At 39.0% G+C, this 18,543-nt stretch overlaps 1 protein-coding gene across 3 annotated transcripts; it reads right to left on the bottom strand.

Annotated features, from left to right (window-relative positions):
* Positions 1 to 6,865: 6,865 nt before the first annotated feature.
* On the bottom strand, positions 6,866 to 16,925 carry vax1 (ventral anterior homeobox 1). 3 transcript variants are annotated; one of them, XM_056396336.1, is made up of 5 exons: positions 16,787 to 16,925; positions 14,597 to 15,052; positions 13,799 to 14,054; positions 11,854 to 12,041; positions 6,866 to 8,906 (listed from the first exon to the last, which is right to left on the bottom strand). In XM_056396336.1, exons 3-5 carry the CDS (start codon positions 14,010 to 14,012, stop codon positions 8,367 to 8,369), a joined length of 942 nt encoding a protein of 313 aa, XP_056252311.1. In that variant the 5' UTR covers positions 14,013 to 14,054; positions 14,597 to 15,052; positions 16,787 to 16,925; the 3' UTR covers positions 6,866 to 8,366. The 3 variants fall into 3 exon arrangements, with proteins under 3 accessions (XP_056252311.1, XP_056252310.1, XP_056252312.1); XM_056396335.1 differs by having other exon boundaries at positions 13,799 to 15,052; positions 16,787 to 16,924; XM_056396337.1 differs by lacking the exon at positions 14,597 to 15,052 and having other exon boundaries at positions 16,787 to 16,917.
* Positions 16,926 to 18,543: the final 1,618 nt, after the last annotated feature.

Below are 18,543 nucleotides of genomic sequence, written 5' to 3' on the forward strand. Positions count from 1 at the left end.
GTAGTTGTCCAGTATCTGTGATAGATAAGAAGTAACACCAACCATCACCCACACCATGCAAATGCCATATTAGTCTAATACTGCACTGTGTGGAAAAGAGATAATGCCGCAGATGAACGTGGTGTCAGTGTTAACTATAAACTCAAGGTAACATTTCACTAATCAAATGTTTTTTCCACACATCTCATCTGACCCTAACCCTAATTATTTATACTTATAATACTATCCTTACTGTTCAATTCTGACATAACAGTACAAACAAGTGCAATATTTCAATACTTCTATTCTCGGTGCAATACAAAGTGCAATTATTCCACTGTTGTTTCAGACAAGTGCAAATTTCAACTGTGCAATTACACCATATACTGCTATATTTATATTTATATTAACTATCACCTTTTTCTTATATCTTTAGTGGTCATATATCATAGTATAAGGACAATTACATTTTATTTTTGTCTTTTTATGTTTATCTTTATAATATTATTCCATATTCTCTATTCTTTGCTGTTACACTTCCATTCCTGAGGGAACAACTATAACGTAACCTAATTTCCCCCTTCGGATCAATAAAGTATTCTGATTGATTGATTGATTGATTTATTATAATGGCTGTCACATCATTCCATGCTCTCCACTTTGGTTTGCTCTGGAAATCTCCTGCAGGGGCCGTTGAGTTTCAAGGAGAGTGGCTTAGCACAGACAGGAAAAAGAAGCAGAACTTATTGGAAATTATTTTCAGAAGAGAAACTCTAAGCAGCAGATCAGTCAATATGTCCCGACTCTGTTGTTCTAATGGGGAAAATTATGTAAATGTACATGATGCTTGTCACAACAGGTGCACAGAGCATGTGCATTAACTGCTGGCAGCATCAACAGCTTATTCAAATAGGAGCTGAAAACAGGGAGGCTTCTCACAAAAATATGACAAAAATAAACCCATAAAATGAGAAACAAGAAATAAAGTCTGGTTCTCTTTCTCTGGTCAGTATTTAACAATTATTAATAAGAAATTGAAAATATGACTGAAATGTTTAGTGATTTTTAGCCTGAAGAACTAGATACCTCTGCTGTACCTAATGTATACAGTATGTGCTCTCTCTGTGTCTGCCCCTCCCTCCCTCCCTCACTCAAACACACACACACACACACACACACAAACATTGACCAACACAATGTCCTGGTGAGTGAATTGTTGAGTGACAGGTAAAATGAAATGATTGCACACATTTTCCCCTTAAAAACTCTTGGTTTGCTGTTTTCTCATTTTTGAGGCTCTGATCCATTCTCATTTGACGCAGCATGTTCTGCACAATAGCTTGTAAGCGAGTGTTTGAAGATGATTTTGAACCATGCCCCCTGCACAACCAGCACACCGGCAGTCACAAATCACGTACAGACACGCACAGCTCTCTGATGGTAAAAAAGCACTACAGATTGAAGTGGTAAGCACTGCCATGGTGAGGCTGATGGCCGCCCCTAGAGAGCTCATCCAAACGTTTCAGGCTGCATGCAAAAAATAGCAAATTAATGCAAGTGAAGGGCTTCTTCCTACAGGAGCAGTGCCCTCATTTTAGCAAAACCTGTTTTTTCCCCTGAGTCTTTTATGATGAGTTCAAAGGGATGTGACTTCCCTCAAACTCCTCAGAGCCAACCATTTGGGCAAAATAGATATCATAATATTCATGCATTTATCTTGTATGTCTGCTGCTTTTGTTGTTAAAGGTCTCACACAAAGCCCTGATGTACAGTATAAAACTAATTCCTGTGATAACCACAGGAACCACATTCATCTTTGGGAGATTCTGCAACACACAACCCTTCACTGCCATCGCTGGAGGTGTGTTATTTAGAAAAGTCGAAAGATGGTGATGTGGAGATTTTGATCTCTTTCTATTTAAAAATGACCACAATCTTTCAATCACTTTAAAGCTGCACAAATCAATATTTTTAATATGAATGGAAGAGGAAAATGATTATAAATAATGTTGCTCATAGGGACAAAGACACAGAGAATTATCCTCTCAGCTCTACAGAGCTTTTTAGCCTCTTTCAACTTATTGTTTGCTTAACTTGCCCCCACATGGAGTTTTGGTTCACATTCACTGCTCTCATCAACGGTGTTTCTGAGCAGGCAGCTGGTTCAGTGAATAGGCTCTGAAAAGCACCACTGTTGATTTAGTTTTAGTCTATTGACAATAAGGTTTGTTAGTTTTAGTCAAATTTAATTTTATTTAACATCTTATTGAGTCATTAACACCTGGAGAGTCATTGAGATCCCATGTGAATTACTGATACCCCCCCCCCCCCCCCCCCCAAACCCAGTGATGACTCACAGTGATCTCAAGACTGCATCTATGTGACTGACTGAAGTTGTTTCATAAACCACCTCCTCTGTTTATTGATGGTCGTTCCAGTTTGAGATACATGTTTTCTTTTACTCCTCTGAAGACTAAATGTGGACATTGCTGTCCTCAATTGAATGTTGAGTGACGGACAGACTTATTTTATTTTATTAGTTGGATTATTGTGTTGTCTGTTCACAGAGTCTTTAAGGGTGTAATCAAATGCTCAGAGCAACTTAGCATTGCAGAGTGTCCTACGTGTAATTCCTAAAGACTGCAGTTGAAATAGTATTTAGTAGACTGTCCTGTTGGTCAGTGTGCAATTAATGGATAAAAATGATGTTACACTAAAGTCATACTTTGTCCCTTACTTAGTAAATGATTCTGTTGGTGCTTCAGCCAACACATTAGCAAATGTGTTTGTTTGTTGGTTTGTCCACTCTGATTATTCAAAGTTAGAAGCCTGACCTTTAAACAAAGTAGTTTTATTAAAAGGCCTGTCGGTACAGAAAATAAAAAAACAATGTACCAAACAATGTACCATTAACTATTTTTGCAGATGAAGCCAGGTTTATTTTTTGAGTTAATTAAGGTTGGCGAGTATGTGCTTTTATATATCTATGCCCATGGCTTTTATGTCCTATGGAAAGTACTCTGTGGTAGTTGAAAACACCATATACTATTAAAGAATATTAATGCAACAGGATCAGACTGTGCTCAATGTCTTTATAAGCATATCTTCTTCATCTCACATTTTTCCTTCAGATAATTTAAAGGTGACTGTTTTACTTTAAGGACTAAACCAGCTCAGTTTCCCATAGTGAAACAGTTCAGTTTTCCATTTATAAATGAAAGGTAGTCACAACATGACAGTTTGAGAACCAGTGGCAGGACTGAAACATTTTAAACCAGATTTCAGAACAGAAGAGATGGTTGCACTGCATTTGATACCACAGCAGTAGACTGCTCTAGATCATACTTGTCAAACAAGGTGTTTTCATCACCTGCTCAGCCCCTCTGACCTGTGGTGTTCCCCAAGGCTCCACCCTCAGCCCTCTGTTGTTTTCTATATGTTTACGCTAGGTCATATTATTAGCAAATACAACACTCATTATCATTTATATGCAGATGACAACTTTTGCTGTCAAGGCCTATCAGCTTTGGAGCTCCCTGTCTGACTATCAGAGATTTGCAGAATCAGTAACATCTATCAAATCACCTCTTAAAACATAACACAATACAATAATAAGACTATTATTATTATTGTTATTATTATTATTATTATCATAGATAAAACTGATCTTTTCTGGTATACACTTTCCATTAAAGCTAAATTACTTGATTTCTTTTTCTCTTTTTTTTGGGGGGGGGGGTGACACAGCTATAAATGCAACATTGACAACTCATAAGTTGTAATTGCTGAAGCAAACAATTGCCTGTTTCCACAACTAGCAGGAGCAATATTAGTTTTGTTTATGTTTATCTGATGACAGTCCAGTATTCAATCTCCTTTTAGCTAGTTTGCTCTTGGGAAAAATATCTGGCTCGTTAGCTGTTAAATTGTCCAATATGTTCATCAGCAAGATTAGCTGCAGCTAGCTGAACCAAAGCAGTTGACTGTTGAGGAAAAGCATAGAAGCAGATAATAATTCTCTGTACGCTAATCACCACAACTCTTTCACACGTAGCAAATAATACTATAGCCTATTTTACTATGTACCAGGATTTTGTTCTCCTTCTGTGTACCCACTAATAGCACTGGTGTACTTGTGAAAGTGATATTAAAATAACTACTGTGTTTCAACTCATCTGAAAATGATGGTTATTTCATGGCTTTATGCAAAGTGTTTTAGAGAATACACAAGTAAAAAACTATGCTTTCAGGGGGTTTCCACTCCCCTCACTCCTTTGATTACTTAATGGGATTAATTATTCTGAGGAAGCAGAGTAACTAAGATGTGCAGGTTTTTCACTGGGATGCCTGGAAGGAATCCTGTAGATTTATTGCACTGCAGACCTTAATGTAACTAGATCAGTGTACTATTAAAGGGTTGTTTTTTTAGACTTGTTAGCATGTTAATCCTGAGATCTACTGTGTGACAAAAACATACTAAAACAAAACGGGATGTAGCCCTTCTTTCACCTCCTAAAACTTGAGCTTAAAGACAGGGCCATGTGATGGGAGAGAATATGTTGGTGGTCTGCAGCACTGACAGCCCTGCGCCTGCAGACATATGCACATTCCCCCCAAAACCCCCCACTTACAAAAACCTCCCAGACCTTCCTTCTAATTGGACTTTCTGGTGAAGGGAGAGAATGGGTGGGTGGGGGTGGGGGGGCTGAGAGGGTGTAGGAGGCATAAGAGTGACCTTTTTTTCCTCTAGGGAGTTTCCCAAGACACAGTGGGGAGGACTGGTTTCTTTGACTCTGCTCACAAAAGAGCCTCAGTTTTCTCTGTTACTGGACAGTCCCTACATTTCTGCTGTGCTACAATAAGAAGCAGAACTAAACTCAGACCAGAACACAGAATTGTCTGAATATTACAAACAACCTTAAACTTGCAGTAGCATCTTTGCAAACCACTGTGTTCTCACCAAGTGCATATGTTGCTCTTAGGTCAGTTTCTTCACAGAAAGTGGTGGACAAAGTACCTAGATCCTGTCTTAAATAAAAGTTGCAGTACTACACTCTACAAGTAAAAGCCCTTTTACTTTCTGTACTGTCATAAAAACGCAAAAGTGTGATCAGAAAAAGTACAATTGTTAACAGCACAGAGTGCTGTATTATTATATTTTGACTGTTAGTAATGATGCATCAATATGTAAACAGCATATTAATGTTATCCTGGTCAAATTAGTGCTAATTTTAACTACGTTACAAACTGTAAATTAATTTAATATTTAAAAATAAACCCTGTTCACATTTAAGTACCGTCCTTCAGTAAATTCATATAATTACTTACACACCACACTGCTGTTTAACTTGGCACACTGCTGAACAGATGCTTGTGGTCTGTATCTTCTGCCACTTCTTTCAGCATATTTCTCACAATTTATAATTTATGTAAATTACTTAAACATTTGTTTTCTCTCTTTCTCTCTCTGTCTCTACCAGTCCAGTAGAGCTTTTGCTTTTTTGGCTGGACCACAACAACAAGGTCAGCCCTATAAACGCGAATGTGTGTGACTGACTGACTGAGTGACTGAGTGACTGACTGCAACCAGCTGACACTAGACTGAAACCAGCTGATACTAGACGGAAACCAGCTCACAGTAGACTGAAACAAGCTGACATTACACTGAAACAAGCTGACATTACACTGAAACCAGATGACACTAGACTGAAACCAGATGACACTAGACTGAAACCAGCTAACACTACACTGAAACCCTGCTGACACTAGACTGAAACCAGCTGATACTAGATTGAAACCAGCTGACACTAGACTGAAACCAGCTGATACTAGACTGAATGCAAATATGACATGATGATGTCAGTTATTTACAGCAGCCCCACAACAGTTTTCAACCACATCCTCAGTCACTAATCACACATGGTGCAGCCATGTTCTAGGTTTTGACCTGGTCTTGTTAATGGTGGAACCAGTAAAATTCTCCTGCTGTATACCTCAGCCACCACACAGCGTGCGGGGGAAGGTGAAGTGTTTTCATTACCACCAAAAAAAAAAAAAAACCTGCACTGTGTCAATGCCAAACAAGGAAGTTCATTGATAACCTTGGAAAACATTAGTTTAACTTTCAACCACACCACACTGTTTTCATCATTTCTGAGAGGCTAATGATTAAGACAGTAAGGTGCTGTTGAAAGCTCTGGTTAGGCTGGTAAGTGACCTTCATTTGGTCAACTTATTTGAATGCTATATCTTGAATATACACAAATATATGTTAATCTGGTAAATGACATATTCTGATGACATAAAAATGGTTTCCAAAAAAAGACAGATAAACATGACATTTTGTTTCAATGACACAGAGTTGATACTTAATCATAGATATTTTAAACTAGAAAGAACACCAACCTTTACTTCCTTGTCTTTGATGTTTAATTCTAGTGTATTTTAGGAGAATAGTAACTAAATTATATTTGACCACTTTCCGCCCTGAGAGGTGCCTGAAGCTCCCTGAAGCTCCCTCGTTAAGATACAATGACTTTTGCTGCTTCTCGTTGTTGTAGATCATTGTAAACTGACTGTTGGTCAGACCAGACAAGATATCTGAGGACATCACCGTGGATGAAACTGTTTTCTGACATTTTATAGACCGTACAATAAATAAATAATACAATAATTGGCAAATTGATTGATGGAAATAATTAGGTTAAGTCCTGAAACGTATTGTCATTGCTTTTTAAAACCTCTCACGCCAATTTATAATCCTGCTGTTATCACAGGTTTATAACCACAGGTTGTAAATGTTGAATATGGATGAATAGTAAAAACACCAGCATGTCACATGACCAGAAATAGTGTAAAAAACTCTCAGGAGCACACACACATTGGGTCAGTGTATATAAGAGGTATAATAGTCATGAAATTTATCATAACTTGATTCATAGCAACATGTATGAAAGAAAAATGGAAAACACACTTTGTCTGTATCCAGATACATCATATATATGCACATTTGTACCACACGTTTCACAAATTTCAAGATATTTCACAACAACAGCACCAAAGAGCTTTTGATTGATTCCTCAACCCTGCAAATACATTCATTCATTATTTTCCAGATACTAATAATCTATTAATTACAGAAGTGAATAATTTACAATAAAATAACAATTTAAGGTACTTTTCTTATTTCCAGTACTTTTATACAACAATAATGTCACTCAGTCTTCACATGTATCAGTCTGCCTGTGGACTAACTGTAAAACTCACTGTATCTGAATGATTGAAAAACCTGTTACCTGCTGCCGTGTTCAACAAAGCAAGCAGCTCACTAATGCTGAAAAGCCAATTGTAAGACCCTCCTGCTCAGCAGCTCATTCCTGTGATTAGTTCCTGCATGGAGTAGAAACTGTACACAAAACTCTGAGAACTCACAGTGGTATTAAAATCACAGGCAAACGAAGTCAGGTACTGCACCTCAAAGAGGAAAATTCCACAAAGTGAAGACTTCTGTTGTAAAATGTTCAAATCCTCACCAAACCATAGAGAAAACAACACTGAACAATTGAACCATCAAACTGTATGACAACACCGTCTCTGGATTATGTTTTGGCTTGGTCGAAACTTAATACAAACAGATGTACAAAAGATCTTTTTGTGAGATAAATTTTTGCAGGGCATCTGCAAAAGCATATCTAATGCACTGGGCTCTGCGCTCACACTGGCCTTGCAGTGACCTTCAGAAACAGGCACTTTTTTTTCTTCCCCAATTCTATGTTGAAAAATCGACCTTGCTTGTTCATTCATAACGCTGCATTTTAAATTTGAAACATTCAAATCGGCTGATTGGATCTCACAAACTGCTGCTGCTGGTGTTTGACAACTCCTCCTCCACTTACTGTGACATGCATCTACCCAACACAATCAAAAAATAAAACAAAACTCAAAAAGGTACCATCACTTTACACTTTCTGTCACCTTCACTTCCTGCTATACACTATGTACCACTCCTGCAGTGTGGTATGAAGCAGCCATATTCTCTGGTTATTAGAACAGATAGGACTAATGATCAGTTAATCAGAAACCTGAAAGAGCCCTCAGTGATCACCTCAGAGTGTTTCTCTCTAAATCTCTGTAACAAAGTCCTGTTGTGAATATTTTGTGCAAAATCCTCCCACCTCCACCCGGTCCCATCAGATGAGCTTGTACAGGTTTTTGTTTTCTTCCTTTTACAAGGCTCCAGATGTGCAACTAGAACACATGAACTGCTACAGAACTTGACACAGAGAGATGAAAGAGACTGAGCAAAACCAAACAAAGACAGTGAAAGCCAAGAAAACAACCAAACACGTCCAGAGGAAACAGGAATCCATCTCTGTAAAAACAAAGCATCATTCCAGAATTTTCTTGTCCATGGATTCTTTGCCATTGGTCCGCGAGTAAGGCTCAAACGCAGAGGAGCTCAGGTAGCGGGCTGAGAGTTCCTGCAGGTTGCCAGCCAGCGAGCCGGCCATGGACAGGGGATTGGAGGAAATGCGGGTGGCGACGCCACTGAGTAAGGACGGCATGGGGAAGCTGAAGAGGCTGTGAGCCGCAGGTGAGCTCTGCAGGCCCGCAACTGTCCCTGAGCTGGTAACGGTGGGTAGAGGTGGGCTGCCGCCCGCTGTGCCTGTGCTGCTGCCGCCGCTGCTGCCATTGCTGCCATTGCTGGCCATGGCCATGGAGGGAGGGCGCAGGGCGGAGCCCAGGGTGCCACTGCTGCAGTGGGGCAGGAGGCCCGGCATGCCCGGAGGTGTCAGCAGCCGCCCCTGCTCCAGCAGTCTGAGCACGCTGCAGGTCGCTGCTGTTTCTGAAACCACTGAGCGCAGCTCCGAGTCCTTCCCCTGGTCCTTCTTCTGCTTAGTGCGCCGGTTCTGGAACCAGACCTTCACCTGGAGAGGAGCACAGAGGAAAGAGGGTTTAGAGAATGTATCATATATAGTTCTTATATTATTTATGCCAGATATAACATATAGAAAAAATATGAATTTAATTAAAAGCTTTTCTATTGTTAGTGGCAGCAGTAAAAAAAACTGGCTGTGATTAAAGTGCAGCAATAATCTGATCATCTCAGTAGTGATTATGGCAGCATGAACTATACAACTCAATAACACAACAACAACACAGATGAAGTTCATTGATTTTACTAAAGCTTTTGTTCGTGCAGTAAAAGTTACAAAGCGCCTGTGTGTTCCCACCACACACATGTTCAGATACTCTTTAATGTATCGTAGCTATATATACAGGCAAGCTTACACACACACACACGCACACACACACACACACACACACACACACGCACACACACAAACACACACACTCACTCAGAAACACCAACAACTAAAACTTTGTGAAGCCGCTCAGAGATTCTGAGTCTGTTACACTGAAGAAGCTGAAATCACTCACTCAGTTCTCAGAAAAACAGATACAATCATTTTACTGTTTGCTGGTTTGACTGAATTTGTTGATTGTCATGACGATGTCGTCTAATTGCAGTATAATGACGATTTATTTAAAGCTGAAATTATCAGTCGAGATTGACAAAAATGAACTGTGGATAATTTTAGTTATGGCTGGATTGTTAAAGTCAATTATCAAACAAAACAGCCAAACGTTTGTTGGACTTAGACATGAGGATTGTCTAAGTTTATTCATTTATTTATTGATTTTAAATTGAATATATTTGGATAGTGAAAACAACAATTATCAAGCTGTGAGAACTGGGGATAGTTTTTTATTTCACTATTTTCTGACATTTCATGGACTAAATGATAAATTGTTTCACTGGAAATCTAAACGACACATTAACTGACTGTGTTACTGTAAATTGCAGCCCTCCTTTTGTTTGTGTACAGTAGATGTTCTGAGATAAAGAACACATTTTAAAGACAGAAAAACACAACACACTTATATAAAAGTTGTTCTACTTTTTTTACTGCAAATTTCCAAATTCCTCCAAATTGTAAATGGCCACCTGTGACTTCAGTGACCTGTATCGGCCCTGGCTCTGCAAATATAGGTTACACATTTCAGACAGAATCTGAGATACTCTAAATGTGAACCTGGCCTTTTTAAAAATCAAAAGCGGTTGCCATAGTTACACCTCCTTTAATTTCTGAAAATGTAAAGATCTACAAATCTCCCCTTACCGGAATAAATATATCATTGTCACAACCAAAAGGTTTAGCTTCAAATATTTCTGACAGACTGTGTGCAGCAGCTTCTGTTGTATTAACCTGAAGAGAAAAAACTCACTTTATTTCCACAATGATGGAAAAAAGAGGACATTCTTGTTGATGATGTTATTTTGACACATCCATTGTGTTCTTCCACACAGTCGTCTAAATTGAATAAATGTCAAAACTGAAATAAATACAGGCTTTTCTATGTATTGTACCTTTAAGTCTTGTGTAATCACACCTGATTGCTTTAATATAGAACAACATTTGCATGTACCAATCAGCAGCAAGCCTCTAGCTCAATTCTGTTGGTAGTCCAATCACATTTGAATATTTTTTTCCTTCACTCCAATAGGAGGTTTAACTCCTCAGTAGCTGTTAACAACCATTTCATGTCCAGAGGAGAATTCAATGTGTTTTCTGTTTGCTCAGAACATCTGGTTCATTTTAGAGGCACATAAAACAATAAGGTGGAGCTGGTCGCTCAAACAAAGATGAGGTGCACACACAGTGACTAGCTGGGAGTGACAGGGCTACATGTTCATTTCACCACGCTATCATTAAAAAGCATTTTTTCATCACTTGAAGAAAAACCCTGGAGCCTTTGTCCTGCCTCAAATCTATACTATCTTTATGTGAGCAAAATAACGTCTTCAATTTTCAGTTTTTGTAAAAAAAAACAAAAAAAAAACAGAAAAGCAGCCAAATGAAAAATTTTAAAATATAAAAAGTAAAATCTACACAGCTGTTAATAAAAGGAGCCGTGTGTTTGTTGTTGGTTGTGCCGTCGTTTTGTGAGAACAGGTCGACCCCTCACAGACCTCCACTATGGGTCAACCTCCTTCAGCCGCTCTGAAAGCCTCAGCACATCAACACCGAACACCAAGCTGATGGCACCGTTAGCCGCTTCGCACATTTAAAACAGGAATAAAATAGATGAACGAAACTGTGGCTGAAAACACAGCAGAGCTTTGATGCTGACAGCCGGGGGTTCCCTTCAGTCCAAGTCACAGGGTGACCGGGTGAATCTGGTGTCAAACGCAGTTCACCCACAGCGGACACTGCAGGGCCCGCTGTTGATCCAATATGCACCACGTGAGGAGGAAGTCTGAGATTTTCTCTAATGACAGTGTTTGGCAACGTCAAACGCTCTATAAATCAAGATCAATTACATTTACCATAAAGTTCATACAGTTTAATATATGTCCGTGTGAAATCCTCAAACAAAGAATGAAGACAGTGAGACTGTGTGAGCTCTGATGAGTCTGTGAATACAACCAGCAGCACTCCACAACAGCTAGTTTCATTACTGGTGCTGTTAAATGTTTGTTAACATCAGTAATGTTTGTATTCATGAATATGATCAGCTGTGATGCACTAAACTCTTCTTTTATCTTTGGACTGTATGTATCTGATCATATTACTTTATATGATATAGACAAACAGGGATTAGAGGGACTCCTCACAGACTGGAACATGACTATTTAAAGTCAGGACAGATGCAGTGAGTAGGTGTAAAGAGGAAAAAAAAAGAAAATTACATTGAATCAATTAAAAGTAAAAGGATCCATTATGTCTGTTACTCAGTAAATTTTCCTGTTTACACAGAATCAGGTCATCATTTTTAGGTTTAGTAGGTACAAGTATGATGCATACCTACCTGAGTTTCAGACAGATTGAGCTGGCGGGCCAGTTCAGTCCTTTCCCTCCCAACCACATACTGGCACCTCTGAAACTCCATCTCTAACCGGTAGAGCTGCTCTGCAGTGAAGGAGGTGCGGGTCCGTTTGGGCCGGTCCAGATCCAGACCCTTCGGCAGAATTATCTCTCTGATGGAGCCTTTAGCATCTGCAACAAGAAGCTCTTTGAATCAACAATGTTCAGGCAAATACAGAGGCAATTAAAACAGATACATACAATTTATTCCCAGGTTTACCTGAAACAATATTATTATTATTATTATTATTATTATTATTATTATTATTATTATTATTATTATTATTATTATTATTATTACTACTACTACCATTACTACTACTACTATAGGGAGCTCCAATGTGGAAATACTGAGAATTCATAATAATATGTCAAATTGTGATTTTATTTATTGAATTTAAGTATATGTTCACGATGTGCATGATGAGACAAATACTGTTTGTTTAAATTATTTATTATAATGTATTATCACAGACGATTCACTATGTTTTAAATTATGAAATTGGAAAATATAAATCCAGATGAAGTGTCATAAGTGACAGAAAACTCCATAATGTTGTTGTTGTGTTATTTGATAGGAATTTAATTTACATGTATTAAGACACATTTATATCAGGTGCTGACAAATTTGTGCAACTAACAACAGAAAAAACATGAAATAAAAATGACTGAAACATGATGCGGTTCTATTTCCATTCACTCATTTAACTCAAACCTATGTTACCACAAAAGAGAAATTACAACAATGTGTGTTGTCATCAGAAGTATATTAAAGTAATGTTACCAATCTCTGCTTAACAAATATGTGTAAAATTTTTACATCCTTTCAAAATAAAAAGTTGTTGCAGTGTTTCAAAAAAATCAATTTACAATCATTTAATTAATAACAAATAACAAACAAATAAATGAATGAATATTAAAACATATATATTACATGATTGTCTGAAAATATATTTCAATACAAAACTTTTCTCTATATTTTGAGGCGGCTCTGTCTTGTTATATCTTGTGTAATTAATCCTATTTTATTATGATGGAAATCACACAACTGACTCTCTGAGCCCCTGACAGACATAAACACAAATCCACGTATGGTTTGTTAACATTAAATATCTGTACAAAGAAATTCACATTTCTTTATTTTTTTGTGTGATTGAATATTTATCATTTCAATATGTATCTCTCTGGAAGTGAAATGCAAACCTACAGTGTAAAACCCCGCAGGCATTTTTCCTTAAATACATGACCTTGCACATATTTGAATTAAACAGGTAAATACACATGAAAATGTAATTTTGATAATTAAAATTAAACACTTTTGAATAATCTAACAGCATGTATTATATAAGTATGACATATGAAGAAAGATGTAGTTCATCTCAGTCTTTATAAAAATGTAATAAAAATGAAACAAAATCACTACGGTTATGCAGAAAGATTGGCATAAAATTAAAGATACATTATTGTTTTTTCATAACAATTGAGTACATTTCATGACCAATAATAAAGTTACACAAACAGAAGAAAGAAAGAAAGAAAAAAAAAACAAATCCAGATGCCTCTTCATTTAAATAGGCTCCATAAATGTAAATTAAAAAAAACGATTTTTAGTTTAAGGGGATATTTTTGCTATTAACTTAAATTTTAAAATTAAGTAAAATCCTCATAACTAAAACAGGTGATTTGTCTTTTTTCTCTCTATGCATCAACAACCAATGTCTGATATTACCAAGGCCTCATTTTACAACTTGGTTCTGTAAGATTCTCTGATTGTAAAATACATGGGAATCTAACAGCAGGTCACACCGTTCATCTGGACGATTCCTTCAGTACCGAACTGCAAGTTTGTTAAAAACAAACAAAGAAACAAACGAAAAAACCAGCCTTACCTCGGACTAGTATTCTCCGACAGTAGTCTGGGTCCCCTGTGCTCCCTCTGTTCTTCTCGCAGTTGTCTAGAGTCCCAGAGGGGGAAAAGGAGTCCTGCTGCTCCTTGAGGAAGCTTTTGGACAAGCTGCCCTGGGAGTCCTTGCTATCCTTCCCCTCCTTTAGTCCATTCTTCAACACCATCCCGTCCGTCTCTTGGTTGTATCTGACCTCCATTCTCAGTTTATCCTTTTGGACCTGCGGTTTGTCTTTTTTTTCCTTTGTCAGGTGAAAAAAAAAAGGAGATTACGGAGAGCACGGAGCAGCAGCTCGTCCGGACAGTGTGGGTTTTAGTTTCAAAACAGCACCTTTCAGCACGGCACAGTCAGCTATCTAATGCTTGGTGAAATATTTCTGTCGCCAGACTAAGGAGCCCTATTATCACTGACCAAACTCCCTTTGCCCAATGATCATGGACTTCTCAGTGAAACTCAACAGTAATTCAGTGCCCCCCTTTCCTCGTTACATAGACATCAGGCTGATAGATGATCTTCAAATAATCAGAGCCATGGATGCGCACTCGCTGTTTCAATTGATTACGGTAATTTTGCTGCCTCCACATTTGCGTAACCTCATGAATACACTAAATTGTTTGGGGAAATAGATCAGGTCTTGATAGAGGGGTTTGCTCGTCCCGTCCCCCTCTGTTTTCCTGCTCTCAGCCCAGGGAATCAAGACAAATGATTAGTCTTGTCTCGCAACCAAGCCTCCCTGAACCCCACATGAACGCACACAATCACAGGGGTATGACTCTTCCAGACCTGAAAAAAGTTCCCGGGTGCTTCATTCTTCCATCCACAGACCACGGCCAGGCATTTTTCCCCGAGACTTTTCACAGTGCACCTGATTGCTGCAGCATGTCAGCGAACTTTGATTCCGTCTTTTTCTTGGCACTCTCGCCAATCACCAGGTTTTTGCAATGTGCAGATCTCACCACTATGCTACTGTAGGCAAGAGGAACTGGGAAAGAGCCAGAGAGGGAACGAGAGAGATAGGTGGAAAAAAAGCATAGTGAACAAATCCATGTCAATCAAAATTTATGAAGGCAGTGACGAGCGAGCCAGCTTCAGCTAACAACGCAGCTCTGGTTTGACAGGGATTGTGTGAAAGTTTCCTGAGTCGTCCTGCGTGGATTCAGAGAGCAGGGTCCTGGCCACTAACACCACATCCTGCAGGATTAAGATGATTGCACCATCCTCAGTTCTCATAATCCTAACCTACACATTTGAAAAAGACAAAACAGGAGAACAAAACTTGTCATTAGTGCTTAGACTGCCTACACTCTCACACATGCATGCCCCTGGAATGGCCCCTACCTCTCTCACCGCTCGCCTTCCAGCCCACTACCCACCCACCCAACCACCAACTCTTAGCTATTTTCATTGTCACTGCAACAATATCTCTGAACACAGCAGTGGCCAGTAATCCAATAAGACCATTGATTAGGCCACAATGATTCAATTCAAACCAGTGGCCTAGTGCAAGGAACATTCTCTGGCCCTTCTTGTCACCTCAGCTGGCCAGAAGCCCTCTTCAAGCTGCCCCCCTCCTTGAGTGCCATTCATGCTTTTATGGGAAACAGAGAGGAAAAGGAGTGAAAGATGGCAATTATCTAATTGGACTATTAACAAACAATTCTGCGAGTGTGGCTGCCCGGCAGCAGTCTTGGGGTGGGTTTAAGGGCTGCATGTTGGACTAACTTTATTCACTGACTGTTTGGGGGGCTACTGCTTGATGTGGGGCAGGATCCATTGTTTGAAAGAGGTAAAAAGGAGGCTAAAAAGGGAACGACTAAAGGGGACTTGGGCTTCTCAAGCTGTGGTGCGGAGCCCCAGCCTGGGAAATAGGTTGAGGATGCAGCGTCTTGGCCTCTCAGTGACACACAATGGCTGAGGAGGAGAAAACACTAATGTGTTCAGTTTCTACATCAGACACTCAGTGTGCACAGAATACAGCAAAAAAAAAAAACACAAAAAAACCAAACAAAAAAAACACACGTCTCACAGTGGTAAACTGCCAGCACTGAAATTCAAGTGATTTGATTCAAACTATTTAGGAACCTCAATTGTTGGATCAGTAAAATTTAAAAGCAAATTTCTAAATCTATGATGCCAACACATACACTGCAGCGCATGGCTCCTGGAAAATATGAATAGTGTTCCGGGCCTCACTTCTGATCACTAATATAATGATCTGCAATACACTCATTACAATGATCTGTCTCACAGTAGAAGCCTTTTGGTGCTGTAAACACAAAGCTTCCAGTTTTGTAACTGCTTTATATTAGCTGTATAGAAAGGGAAAACTATTATATTTGTGGGCTAACACCATGAGCAGCCATGCTGAGCAGTCTTCGGGGAGGTGTGTTCAAGTGTCAGTCGGCAGACTGAATATGAAACCTACAGCATTCATCTAGTAATAAGCTGCTCCTCTGGGTTTGTGTGACCCCGTTCATTTTGTTTACTTAAATAGCTCTATGGAGAGAATGTAGAGACAATAACTTCACTACATACAATGTATACAATTGTTTTAGTTTTACACATAAGTAAATTTCAATTATTTTAAATTAAAGTCGTGTATATGAACATGTCAGGAGTGTTTAACCTTTCTAACGCCACATTTGTCTAAATGATCCAGTAGTTAGACACAGCCAGTGGCACCAAGGATCAAGACATACTGTGCATTCATTATTTTCTGTTGATATTCCATTACTGCCATAAAAGGAACCCTGTTCAAAAACTATATTACTGTTCATAATGAATGAGCTCATGTACAAATGATAAACGTCACCTGCAACAGAGTAGATGTGAAAGTATTACTGCTTCAGATTTTGTTCTATCCCCTCTGAAAGGATAACTACATGTTCTACTATAATATGTTCAATATTATTGTAGAATTTCAGCAGTGCAAAAAAAGCCTGTATAATATAATATTATTGAAGAAAATTATACCAGCACAGCAGCATTTCACTGAACCTTATCCTTGGTGAATATGGTAGATTTGGGCCACAGTCCTTATCGTTCATACAATCCAATTTAACACAAGGGTTCCCTCCAATTGGCCTTCAGCCGTCCCTCAGTCACATCACAGAGTCTGATATAAAAGAAATGCAAAAGGTGAATCCACAGGGTTTGAATATATATTTCTTCATGTGTATTTATACTGGAAGCATCCAACTTTGGAGACAAGTACCCTCCCACACACGCTCACACACTCAGAGCTCTGCAACGGTCCAATCACCACAGGCCAGCAGTGAATCACCAGCATTATCATCACTATTACAGTCATCATTTTAACACAGCAAGGCTTCAGTGACATTCTTTAAAATACTGGACAATGTGCTGTGCTGTAATTTGACCCGGCTCAAACCGGTTTTCATTATTTCAACACCGGAAATTAGAGCTGTTCTACGGACACATTTAATGTCTGGTTATAAAGAACTGTGTCCCAGGAAATCAAATCAAACCCCAAACTGCTGGAGCAGCTGGACAGAATGAGGGTGTGAAATTTCAAGTTATTTCTGCAGAGGAAATGGTTACTTTTGTTAAAAAAAAAAACCTGCTGAGATGCCAGCATGTTTATTTGTAGTGCCTTCTCCACAACTGTGACTGTGCCACACATAAATAGTCAGTTAACACAGTCAAAGCAAACTACAGAAATGACCATGTGCCTAATGTTGTATTAATACTTACTGTAATTGCTATAAGTTGGCTCTTTATGGTGCTGTTATTAGGACCCAGGGCTCCTTGGCACTTTGTGGCAAAGCTTTTTAGGCTCTCTAATACAAGGTAGGTTGCTGTGGAGAGCGCAGGCCTTGGAGAGCCTTGATGTCTGATCGACAACATGGTAACTCAAGATGAATGGTTACATTCAAAGCCCTGCTTTACGTTTACAAATGTGGTGATTATGTTCCACAGTAAGAGAGCAAGCTGTTCTTGAACCCTCTAAATAAAGAGCTTGTTTCCATCTATGGCAGAGGGCTGCGCTCGCAGCTGAGCTCAAAAATTGTTGAGCGCTGATGGTTTTCAGTGTAAGCATGGAATTTATATCTAGCTTCTTTTCCCTTTGCTTGAAAATCCTTGGTAGCTCATAAACACTGAGTGCTTGTAGTTACTGACGGTGTTGTGAAAACAAACTTCCCGAGCAATTAAGCTTCATTAGAGCTGTTGAAGTTTACACGTTTGATTTCAACTCTGAGTAGTTTTGACAACTGAGCTAATAAGTGGGATTAATTGTTGTGTGTGTTGGTTTCTGGTGTAGGAACACTATGTTCTCAGGCCAGTGACAGCTCTATTGTTAACGGGCACTGAGAGCTTCCAGATATGTGCTCAGCTAATTTGTAGTAGTGAAGGCACAGCCAGTGTTACAGTGCTGGAACAAGTGCAGGAGAAACAGAGAAAAAGGTTCATCTGAGAAGCCTTAAAGAACCTATTTGTAAGTTTTGTTATTGCTATATAGGTTAGCATTAACAGCTGTTTACTTACCAGTCTTGCAAAGAGCTCCAGCTATGGTGTTAACGACACAGTAGGTTATAAAACGTCTGAGCAGCTGCTTCTTCAGTGACTCAGTATGGGAAGGTGATGAGACGGTCCAACTGGACCAGGGTTGGTTGGTTAGCCTGCTAACTTTGGTAGAATAAGAGAAGTGATAGAAATAAAGGCAAAACAAGCTAGTTGGTTTCCCAACACTGTTTGTGAGTAAATGAATG

Source organism: Seriola aureovittata, chromosome 14 (assembly GCF_021018895.1).
Source record: "Seriola aureovittata isolate HTS-2021-v1 ecotype China chromosome 14, ASM2101889v1, whole genome shotgun sequence".
Taxonomy (NCBI): Eukaryota; Metazoa; Chordata; class Actinopteri; order Carangiformes; family Carangidae; genus Seriola; species Seriola aureovittata.